Source organism: Oncorhynchus mykiss, chromosome 4 (genome assembly GCF_013265735.2).
Source record: "Oncorhynchus mykiss isolate Arlee chromosome 4, USDA_OmykA_1.1, whole genome shotgun sequence".
NCBI classification, from domain to species: Eukaryota; Metazoa; Chordata; class Actinopteri; order Salmoniformes; family Salmonidae; genus Oncorhynchus; species Oncorhynchus mykiss.
The window spans coordinates 22,815,001-22,827,500 of NC_048568.1; the positions used below are offsets into that span (position 1 = coordinate 22,815,001).

At 41.5% G+C, this 12,500-nt stretch overlaps 1 protein-coding gene across 1 annotated transcript in view; it reads left to right on the forward strand.

The window, feature by feature from the left end:
• The window catches only part of LOC110522347 (spermatogenesis-associated protein 7), a 35,152-nt gene that overhangs the window by 718 nt on the left and 21,934 nt on the right, over positions 1-12,500 (forward strand). Inside the window, exons 2-7 of the mRNA XM_036975933.1 lie at positions 218-318; positions 6,243-6,478; positions 7,549-7,606; positions 7,793-7,854; positions 8,136-8,243; positions 11,009-11,063. Of these exons, the coding sequence (XP_036831828.1) occupies positions 218-318; positions 6,243-6,478; positions 7,549-7,606; positions 7,793-7,854; positions 8,136-8,243; positions 11,009-11,063 (620 nt within the window). The remainder of the gene's footprint in view (positions 1-217; positions 319-6,242; positions 6,479-7,548; positions 7,607-7,792; positions 7,855-8,135; positions 8,244-11,008; positions 11,064-12,500) is intronic.

Genomic DNA, 12,500 nt, shown 5'->3' on the forward strand with positions numbered 1-12,500 from the left:
TTGTTTCACGTTTGTAATTCCTACGTTTTATGCAATCAGCCATTTGGGAGTGACATTCCCTGAACTGATGTGAGTGCACTTATCCCAAGTATACTTGGGACACCTTGGCTCATGATATGTTGATTGGGTCATCACTTCAGTATGATTGTGAATAGATTACTTCTATTTGGTATGATAACTGTCAAATGTAATAATATTGTTGTTGTCTATGCCACAGACTGTGACTGGCAGAGGAGAGAGAGATCCAGACAGAGGACAGGAGACCAGAATGACCACCATGCAAACCCAGCCAATCCCAGTGTACACACAGCTCTCAGGGTGAGACTTGTCTGTCTAGTCCCTTATCTAACACCAGACATGTATGGCCCAGATATCCTCAGACCTGGCTAACAGCTGCTTTTCAAAACAACTTCTCAAATCGTTCACGATGGACCAAGTTGACCGCAGGCATCATGTCTACACCTGGTATTACATTTGGTTTTTATCTAAATGCATCATCATCGAGATAAATACAATAGTGGTTCCCATGGACCGATCTCCATCCAGTCCCAATACCCCTTTGCCATGTACAGTTGAAGTCGAAGGTGACATACACCTTAGCCAAATACATTTAAACTCAGTTTTTCACGATTCCTGACATTTAATCCTAGTAAGAATTCCCTGTCTTAGGTCAGTTAGGATCACCACTTTATTTTAAGAATGTGAAATGTCTGAATAGTAGTAGGGAGAATGATTTATTTCAGCTTTTATTTATTTAATCACATTCCCAGTGGGTCAGAAGTTTACATACACTCAATTAGTATTTAGTAGCATTGCCTTTAAATTGTTTAACTTGGGTCAAACACGTTTTTTTGCCACAACTTTTGAAGTATTCTTGGGGTCATTGTCCATTTGGAAGACCCATTTGCGACCAAGCTTTAACTGATGTCTTGAGATGTTGCTTCAAAATATCCACGTAATTTTCCTCCCTCATGATGCCTTCTAATTTGTGAAGTGCACCAGTCCCTCCTGCAGCAAAGCACCCCCACAACATGATGCTGCCACCCCCGTGCTTCACAGTTGGGATGGTGTTCTTCGGCTTGCAAGCATCCCCCTCTTTCCTCCAAACATAATGATGGTCATTATGGCCAAACAGTTCTATTTCTGTTTCATCAGATGAGAGGACATTTCTCCAAAAAGTACAATCTTTGTCCCCATGTGCAGTTGGCTGTGCAGTCTGGCTTTTTTATGACTGTTTTGGAGCAGTGGCTTGCTGGTCTTTCAGGTTATGTTGATATAGGACTTGTTTTAATGTGTTTATAGATACTTTTGTACCTGTTTCCTCCAGCATCTTCACAAGGTCCTTTGCTGTTGTTATGGGATTGATTTGCACTTTTCGCACCAAAGTACATTCTCTAGGAGACAGAACGCATCTCCTTCCTGAGTGGTATGACGGCTGCGTGGTCCCATGGTGTTTATACTTGCGTACTATTGTTTGGACAGATGAACGTGGTACCTTCAGGCGTTTGGAAACTGCTCCCAAGGATGAACAAGACATGTGGAGGTCTACAATTTTTTTTCTGAGTTCTTGGCTTTCTTTTGATTTCCCCATGATGTCAAGCAAAGAGGAACTGTGTTTGAAGGTAGGCCTTGAAGTACATCCACAGGTACACCTCCAAATTGACTCAAATTATGTCAGTTAGCATACCAGAAGCTTCTAAAGCCATAACATAATTTTCTGGAATTTTCCAAGCTCTTTAAAAAGGCACAGTCAACTTAGTGCATGTAAACTTCTGACCCACTGGAATTGTGATAGTGAGTTATAAGTGAAATAATCTGTCTGTAAACAATTGTTGGCAAAATTGCTTGTGTCATGCACAAAGTAGATGTCCTAACTGACTTGCCAAAATTATAGTTTGTTAACAGGAAATTTGTGGAGTGGTTGAAAAACTAGTTTTCATGACTCCAACCTAAGTGTATGTAAACTTCCGACTTCAACTGTATACACCAAGTCAGAAACATCTAATCTCACTGAATGCAATGCCAACAATCCAATCACGGGATGCATTTTAATATAAATTGTAGGTGTTGCCTACTTGGCTGGGTCTAAACATTTTCAAGAATATATATATATATATATATATATATATATATATATATATATATATATATATATATATATATATATATATATTTATAGCCCTTTACCTTTGGGTTCTCTTCGGGGATTAAGCACATTGCCATTTTACGTCATTCATCTCATGTCAGTCATCCACCAATCCCTGCAGAGTCCCTTCCAATCTGCTTCTTGTGTCCTTCAATCAGTTGGTTGGGATTGAAATTGAGCATATGGAATGTTTCCTATACACTGTACAGTACACATGTTAGGAGTGTGTATTGGAGGTGAAGTCAGGTGCAGGAGAGCAGAGTGTAGTGAACAGGCACACTTTTTATTCCCGTCCAAAATGACAGCACAAAGTAACATAAAATGTGCCCAAACACGGAACATAGACAAAAAGTGATGCATGTAACAATATCCACAATTCCAAAATACACGTAACACAAACAATCTTACACAAAGACACGATGGGGAACAGAGGAATAAATACATATGGATTGGTTGGGGAATGAAAACCAGGTGTGTAGGGAACAAGACAAAACAAATGGATAGATGAAATATGGAGTGGAGATGGCTAGAAAGCCGGTGACGTCGACTGCCGAACGGCGCCCAAACAAGGAGAGGAGACGACTTCTGCGGAAGTCGTGACACACCATATATTGTTGCATATTCTTATGGAGTCTGTGAGTGTCACTAGCTTTAAATGTAGACGACTGATGGTTCAAATAAGTGAGTCTTAACTTTATTACAGATGTGTAACTGTATGACACAAAAATGTGCATTCACATCTCATTGACGTTTCAGTTACAAGAACTTCATAAGCGAGATACATTTCTACACATGTTGCGATTCTCTTTCATTAATCCAATTGGTTTGTTACCAATTTGCAACAAAACAGGTTGCAAAATCTGAAAAATATTTCCATTGTTGCAGATGTCTGAACAAAATCCACTGCCAAAGTAAAAGTAATCAGGTGCTGGAGTTAAGGAAACACAAGTACATTTAATGAGAATAGGTGAGAAGCATAGAGAGATAGGCTGCTGACATACTGACATAATGATGAACCTGTAATTGCATTCTCTGTGTGTCCTGTGAATGCATCTCATCTCCCTATAATACAATGGGGAGAACAAGTATTTGAGACACTGCCGATTTTGCAGGTTTTCCTACTTACAAAGCATGTAGAGGTCTGTAATTTTTATCATAGGTACACTTCAACTGTGAGAGACGGAATCTAAAACAAAAATCCAGAATATCACATTGTATGATTTTTAAGTAATTCATTTGCATTTTATTGCATGACATAAGTATTTGATCACCTACCAACCAGTAAGAATTCCGTCTCTCACAGACCTGTTTGTTTTTCTTTAAGAAGCCCTCCTGTTCTCTACTCATTACCTGTATTAACTGCGCCTGTTTGAACTCATTACCTGTATAAAAGACACCTGTCCACACACTCAATCAAACAGACTCCAACCTCTCCACAATGGCCAAGACCAGAGAGCTGTGTAAGGACATCAGGTATAAAATTGTAGACCTGCACAAGGCTGGGATGGGCTACAGGACAATAGGCAAGCTGCTTGGTGAGAAGGCAACAACTGTTGCCGCAATTATTAGAAAATGGAAGAAGTTCAAGATGACGGTCAATCACCCTCGTTCTGGGGCTCCATGCAAGATCTCACCAATGATCATGAGGAAGGTGAGGGATCAGCCCAGAACTACATGGCAGGACCTGGTCAATGACCTGAAGAGAGCTAGGACCACAGTCTCAAAGAAAACCATCATGCATTAAAATCCTGCAGCACACGCAAGGTCCCCCTGCTCAAGCAAGCGCATGTCCAGGCCCGTCTGAAGTTTGCCAATGACCATCAGTATGATCCAGAGGAGGAATGGGAGAAGATCATGTGGTCTGATGAGACAAAAATAGAGCTTTTTGGTCTAAACTCCACTCGTCGTGTTTGGAGGAAGAAGAAGGATGAAGAAGAAGAACACCATCCCAACCGTGAAGCATGGAGGTGGAAGCTTCATTCTTTGGGGATGTTTTTCTGCAAAGGGGAAAGGACGACTGCACTGTATTGAGGGGAGGATGGATGGGGCCATGTATCGCAAGATCTTGGCCAACAACCTCCTTCCCTCAGTAAGAGCATTGAAGATGGGTCGTGGATGGGTCTTCCAGCATGACAACGATCCAAAACACACAGCCAGGGCAACTAAGGAGTGGCTCCGTAAGAAGCATCTCAAGGTCCTGGAGTGGCCTAGCCAGTCTCCAGACCCGAACCCAATAGAACATCTTTGGAGGGAGCTGAAAGTCCGTATTGCCCAGCGACAGCCCCGAAACCTGAAGGATCTGGAGAAGGTCTGTATGGAGGAGTGGGCCAAAATCCCTGCTGCAGTGTGTGCAAACCTGGTCAAGAACTACAGGAAACTTATGATCTCTGTAATTGCAAACAAAGGTTTCTGTGTTAAATATTAAGCTCTGCTTTTCTGATGTATCAAATACTTATCATGCAATAAAATGCAAATGAATTACTTAAAAATCATACAATGTGATTTTCTGGATTTTTGTGTCTCTCACAGTTGAAGTGTACCTATGATAAAAATTACAGACCTCTACATGCTTTGTAAGTAGGAAAACCTGCAAAATCGGCAGTGTATCAAATACTTGTTCTCCCCACTGTATATATGCTGACTATTCTTAACCCGAAGTCCCCGCACGCACGCACGCACGCACACACACACACAAACCCTTTCCAAGTCCCTGAGCACACATCAGTACGCTGAGGTCAACATTAAAACATGCAACAGCATCATTACGTGTCCTGCACAATCATCTCCCTATAGTACGGTAGCGTCTTGAAGTCCCATGCAGACGATGCAGAATGGAAGGGGAAGTGCTCAATGTTGCAGGTTGAAATTAAAATTAAAGACGGAAAAGAGATGCAGTTCTCCCCTCCTCTCTCCTGGTGTCATCCTTGTTATTCGTTCTGACTAACAATCCGCTTTCTTTTTTATTAGTCTTTTAGAGACCATATCAAGAAGTTCCACTGTTAGCTGTGTTGAATCAAATATGATCACTTTATAGTTTGATAATGCTGTGATTGTGCAGTGGTCTGGTCTTTCTCTCTCACACTTACTCACCCTCAATCCATCTATCCCTCTCTCTCTCTATGTCTTCCTGTGGGACTGTTAGCTCATCCACTAGATTGAAGGGATTTAGTGACTCAACTGTGAGAGTCGGCTTGATTCTGTTCTGATAACTTGCTTTCCTTGATGTCCTTACGCCCTTGCAGATCTGAGAGAATACTTGCCATCATTTTCCTCCCTGAATGAAATTCATTTTTATATATCGGTTGAGAACACATTCTCATTTACAACAATGACTTGTAGCCAGCCATACTAGTCCTTTCAGACATTCTAGGGTCAGAAAGGCTCAGAAAATGTTGTTACCATCATACTGGAATCCAACCTTAGTAGCCATCTTTACACTCAGCATGACAAATTGAGTGTGCTATGTAATGACCATACAGCGTTCCGTGCGAACAGAGCTGACCAGATGACAGTGACCGTTCAACCATGCAAGCGAGTGTTTGACGGTATCATAGGTACCCACGCTGAACACGTTGATTGAGCACGGTTGTGGTTCCATAGATAGCTCCACGCTACAAACCTTCTGCTGAGTGAGTGTGTGTGTGTGTGTGTGTGTGTGTGTGTGTGTGTGTGTGTGTGTGTGTGTGTGTGTGTGTGTGTGTGTGTGTGTGTGTGTGTGAGAGAGAGAATGAGTGAGTATCTTTCTGCCTGTGTATCAGGCCACATAGATGAGGAAGCTGCCGCCCCCATAGTGAGGATTATACAGAACGACTTTTGTTCACTTCAAAGCTCACCCTCGGGCCACCCTTGGTGTGTCCTTTAAAGTGTTACTGTACAGTATACATCATTTCATTTATAGCCTACTATAGAATGAAACCATCATAATTGACAAATGTCTTAGACCAGACAAACCCATGAGAACCTGTCTGACTGGAACTACTTCACCCTGACCTTCCCCATATAAAAAGAGTGGTATGACATACAGTAATGAAATAACATTAAACATTTCAGGAATGAGTTATTCCAAGACAAAGTGACGCTCCTCTTCTCCCTGTAGGCACCCCAGCCTGGCTACCTCACCTCTAGGGACCATCAACAGGCCCAGGGGCCCTACCAGAGCCCAGCTCAAAGGACCTACAGCGGGGACGTCCTGGACAGACACCCAGGGGTGTTCCACAGGGTCGGCCAGCAACCTTTCACCCCCAGGACCCACAGGAACCAGCATGACTCCTTCCTGTCTCAGTATCGCTACTACACCCCACCGACAGGCCAGAAGAAGGGACAGACTGAGAGGTGATGCTAACTGCTTTTAGGAGACCATTGCTGCTGTAAAATATAAATGTACATAAGCCATGATTATAAAAGAGAACAAGCATATGCCTTACCCCTCTGAGTCCATTGAATTATAGAGGTATTGAACGCTAGCAGCAGTGTTAAAATATATCTAATAAAAACACATTGTTCCGTCATCCTAATAGTTAGAGGCAGTAGAATGCATTAATTACAGAGGGAAAAGGAAGAGCGAGAGAAAAAAAGAGGGAGAAAGAGAAATAAAGACAAATGCATGCACAATTATTATCATAATGCAAATGCCAGTCCAGAATGCTTGCAGCATGTTGTCGTTATTAGGCCCATCATCTACATGCAGTGGGTAATAAGCTTCATGCTAAGCAGACAGAGAGAGCTAGCTGCTAAACACTTCAAATGAATAAAAAGGACTGAGAATAAAAACAGTTCAAAGTACTTTATTTAGAACTGCAGTAGCAGAGCAAGTTAAAAACCACATGAAACTGGCACCTAACACAGACATGGCTCACCGTAGTTAAAAGACATTCCACTGACAAACAATCTGGCAAAACTTCTTTAAGATGGCAGGTGACCCAATTACTGTACGGAAACACCTGTGTCAATGAACCACTTCCATTTGATGGACCAATAGAAAACAAGAAACTTAACAATGAACACCTGATCGCAATTGGTTGAAAACGATGGAAAATATTTAGTAAATGGATTGTTTGATAAATGACAATGAAATAAGGACATACACAAACATATCTTGCTCTAAAAAATACTTGGAATAATTACGCGTTGAAATGTCTTTAGTGAAGGCCACTCCTTCACACAGACCCAGAGGATTTTTTTTAAATGTGAGGGATTAAGGAAACACACACTCCCTTTCAATCATAAACACGTAAACAGACGGAACTTGTTGGTACCTGTTGGTTTTCTCAATGGCTCATCACTATTCCTGTGCAGGCATCTGTCCTGACTCTCCTGACAATGATGATTAGCCCCCCCCCCCGTCATCTTCATTATCTCCATCTGTTTTCCATCTGTCTATTTCCTCCTCTCCCTCTTGACAGGAAGACGCATCCCACTTCATCACAGAATACCTCTGGGGGTAGTTGCCATGGTCACAAGGTCAGGTCAACAAGGAAGCACCTGTGTTTTATGTTACCGTTGCGTAATATGTTACGTTACATAACCACACACACCACCTTATGAGCTTGATTGACCCCATGTTGATATAAGGTCAATGATCCAGACATAGCATTGTGGCATACCGGCATAGCACCATCATCATTAATGCCCTTCTACCCTTTCTAGTATCCTGCACAGTGGTCTATGAAATACAGTGCGACAAACACAGGAGCCGATCAAGCTGGCAGGTTAGATAATAAGTAATTACTATGTCATTAATGAATCATTTACACAGTTATGTAATGTAATAGTGTATGTAGCCCAGACATGCATGGAAGAGCTGCTAATGCCCATAGCAGAAAGAGGTATTGAGTATTGAAGTATTGAAGTTAAGACACCTGATAGACAGTAGAAGACACTGAGTTGTATCCCGTTACATTAAGCTGATATCAATGTACATGAATACTGAAAATGTACAGATTTCCAATCCACTGTATTGATTGTGTGGAATTCTATTCATATTCCCTAGGGAGGGAGAGGAGAAAGAGGGGGATGAGGAGGAAGAGGAGGGGAAATATCTACAGTTCTTGGAAGATGTGACCAGTGATATTTTACGCTACGGGTTCTACTCTGACAGGTGAAACGTTACATTCATGTTTTCCATTACATTTCCGTGAATGTAAGGCGGGAGGGCCGACAAGCTTTGGAGTCCCCTCGGAGAGCGGGCCTCCCAGATGGCAAACAGTATGTACAGGTCATATGCCGTATTTTTGTATTTTTTATGACAGGACATAAGTTTTGAAACTCAAATTTCTTCCTCAACCTCATCATAATAATAATAATGTGTTCAGCTTCTATAGCTCTTTTCATTACAGAAAGAATCTCAAACCCCTTGAAAAGAAAAATAAACAAGCATTAAAAGAATAATAATAAAAATCAAATTGGATTGGTCACATACACGTGTTTAGCAGATGTTATTGTGGGTGTAGTGAAATGCTTGTGCTTGTGCAATAATATCTAACAATTTCAAACAATATCAAACAATTTCACAACAATACACACAATACACACAAATCTAAAGTAAAGGAATGGAATTAAGAATGTAAACATATTTGGACGAGCAATGTCAGAGTGGCATAGATTACAATGCAGTAGAATAGAATATAATACAGTATATACATTTGAGATGAGTAATGTAAAATATGTAAACATTATTAATGTTCCATTGTTATAGTGGCCAGTGACTTAAAGTCTATGTATATAGGGCAGCAGCCTCTAAGGTGTTACTGTTGACTATTTAACAGTCTGGTGAACTTGAGATGGAAGCTGTTTTTCAGTCTATAGGTCCCAGCTTTGATGCACCTATACTGACCTCGTCTTCTGGATGATAGCGGGGTGAAGAAGTAGTGGCTCGGGTAGTTGTTGTACTTTAAGATATTTTTGGCCTTCCTGTGACATTGGGTGCTGTAGGTGTCCTGGAGGGCAGTTTGATTTTCCAACAGTCTTGAAGGAGTTCCCAAATATCCTTTAGTTGTGTTTTTTTGCAGCAATTCGACCAGGCCTGAACAGGTCTCCTCTGAACAGCTGATGTTGAGATGTGTCTGTTACTTGGACTCTGTGAAGCATTTATCTGGGCTGCAATTTTTGAGGCTGGTAACTAATGAACTTATCCTCTGCAGCAGAGGTAACTCTGGGTCTTCCTTTACCCGTCACGGGTTTTCTGAATTGACTGACCTTCACGTCTTAAATTAATGACGGACTGTTGTTTCTCTTTGCTTATTTGAGCTGTTCTTGCCATAATATGGACTTGGTCTTTTACCAAACAGGGTTATCTTCTGTATACTAATCCTGCCTTGTCACATCACAACTGATTGGCTCAAACACATTAAGAAGGAAAGATAATCCACAAATTAACTTTTAACAAGGCAGCCCTGTTAATTGAAATACATTCCAAGTGACACCCTCATGAAGCTGGTTGAGAGAATGACAAGAGTGTGAAAGTTGTCATCAAGGCAAAGGGTGGCTACTTTGAAGAATCTGAAATAGAAAATATATTTTGATTTGTTTAACACTTTTTTAGTTACTACATGATTCCATATGTGTTATTTCATAGTTTTGATGTCTTCACTATTATTCTACAATGTAGAAAATAGTAAAAATGAAGACAAACTCTTGCAAAGTTGCACTTTTGACTGATACTGTATATACAGTGCCTTCGAAAAGTTCAGACCCCTTGACTTATTCCACATACTTCTCATGAATCTATTCATCAATACCTTCTAATGACAAAGCAAAAAGAGGTTTTTAGAATTTTTTGCAAATGTAATAAAAATATAAAAACGGAAATATAACATTTACATAAGTATTCAGACCCTTTAGTCAGTACTTTGTTGAAGCACCTTTGGCAGCGATTACAACATAGCATCATACCCAAGAAAACTCTACAAGCAGCTTGGCACACCTGTATTTGGGGAGTTTCTTCCATTTGTCTCTGCAGATCCTCTCAAGCTCTGTCAGGTCGCTGCACAGCTATTTTCAGGTCTCTCCAGATATATTTTATCGGGTTCAAGTCCGGGCTCTGGCTGGGCCACTCAAGGACGTTCAGAGACTTGTCCCAAAGGCACTCCTGCATTATCTTGGCTGTGTGTTTAGGGTTGTTGTCCTGTTGGAAAGTGAACCTTCACTCCAGTCCTGAGGTCCTGAGCACTCTGGAGCAGGTTTTCATCAAGGATCTCTCTATACTTTGCTCCATTCATCTTTGCCTCAATCCTGATTAGTCTCCCAGTCCTTGCTGCTGAAAAACCTCACCACAGCATGATGCTGCCACCACCATGCTTCACCGTAGGGATGGTGACAGGCTTCCGCCAGACATGACGCTTGGCATTCAGGCTAAAAGAGTTCGATCTTGGTTTTATCAGACCAGAGAATCTTGTTTCTCATAGTCTGAGAGTCTTTATGTGCCTTTTGGCAAACTTCAAGCGGGCTGTCATGTGCCTTTTAATGAGGAGCGTATTCTGTCTGGCCACTCTACCATAAAGGCCTGATTGGTAGAGTGCTGCAGAGATGGTTGTCCTTCGGGAAGTTTCTCCCATTTCCACAGAGGAACTCTGTTGGAGCAGAGGAAGGGGTTTGTCAAAAGGGGGGATTTAGCAGGTCCTCTGCTGGCATGCAGGCAGCACAGTTCACTCTTCATTCAAGGCGTCCCACCAGTGCCTCGCAGTCCCCGCTGTCACCTTGCGGGGGGCCACGTGAAAATGCTACTGCTCAGACTTTTTACTCATTGAAGTGTTACATTTGAATTGAATTTGAGATTGTGTTGTAAATTCCAAAGTAGGCCACTGAGTATGACTGTCAAATAGGTAACTATAAGTGTCGAAAGTGATGCTCTCTCTTTTCCCAAAGTGTTCTGGAGTCCGTCTTCAGCTGGCAGATGACATGGAGACATGACCTGAGTCAGGTTAGTGCAAAGACACACACACACACAGAGCTTGACTGGGACTGAAATAGGTTCCCGGTACTCATTTTGGGTGCTGGTACTGTTTATATTTAGGTGCAGGAGCTCAACAATACTTATGAGCTTATATTCTATAAGAGGAACAGGAGCTCAAACAGTATAACATTTTAGGTGCCGGTACTCAGCTCTGGTGAGCTCCTGCCTCAGCACTGCACGCACACACACACGCGCACGCACGCACGCACGCACACACACACACAACTCTATCAAACACCTGTCTTACAAACTCCTCACATCTTTGCTGTGTAATTTAGTGCTTACTCTCATTTGCTTACTCTCATTTTGTATGCCAGTGCAGTATCAAAATCTGTTGCAGACTAGGCTAACTTGAGATACATACAGTACAATCAAATACAGTCAAAAGTTCGGACACACCTACTCATTCAAGGGTTTTTATTTGTTTTTACGATTTGCCAAATTGTAGAACAATAGTGAAGACAACAAAAATATGAAATAATACATATGGAATCATGTAGTAATCAAAAATGTTTTCAATGAATCAAAATGTAATTATTACTTCAGATTCATCAAACTAGCCACCCGTTGCCTTGATGACAGCTTTGCACACTCTTGGCATTCTCTCAACCAGCTTCGTTAGGTAGCCACTTGGAATGCATTTCAAATAACAGGTGTTCCTTGTTAAAGGTTAATTTGTGGAATTTCTTTCCTTCTTTATGCGTTTTAGCCAATCAGTTGTATTTTGATAAGGTATACAGAAGGTAGCCCTATTTGGTAAAATACCAAGTCCATATTATGGCAAGAACAGCTCGAATAAGCAAAGAGAAATGTTAGTCCATCAATCCTTTAAGACATGGAGGTCAGTCAATCTGGAACATTTCAAGAACTTTAAAAGTATCTTCAAGTGCTATCGCAAAAACCATCAAGTGCTATGATGAAACTGGCTCTCATGAGGACCGCCACAGGAAAGGAAGACCCAGAGTTACCTCTGCTACAGAGGATAAGTTCATTAGAGTTACCAGCTTCAGAAGATAAATGCTTCACAGAGTTCAAGTAACAGACACATCTCAACATCAACTGTTCAGAGGAGACTGTGTGAATCAGGCCTTCATGGTCTAATTTCTGCAAAGAAACCACCACTAAAGGATACTAATAATAAGAAGAGACTTGCTTGGGCCAAGAAACACAAGCAATGGACATTAGACCAGTGGAAATCTGTCACAGCTGTATCTTTGTGAGGTTCCTGTGTGGTTCCTATGCATGTGTGGTTCCTACTGTGAAGCATGGAGGAAGAGGTGTGGGGCTGCTTTGCTGATGACAAGGTCGGTGATTTATTTAGAATTCAAGGCACAATTAACCAGCATGGCTAACACAGCATTCTGCAGCAACATTCCATTCCCCATCTGGTTTGCGCTTAGTGGG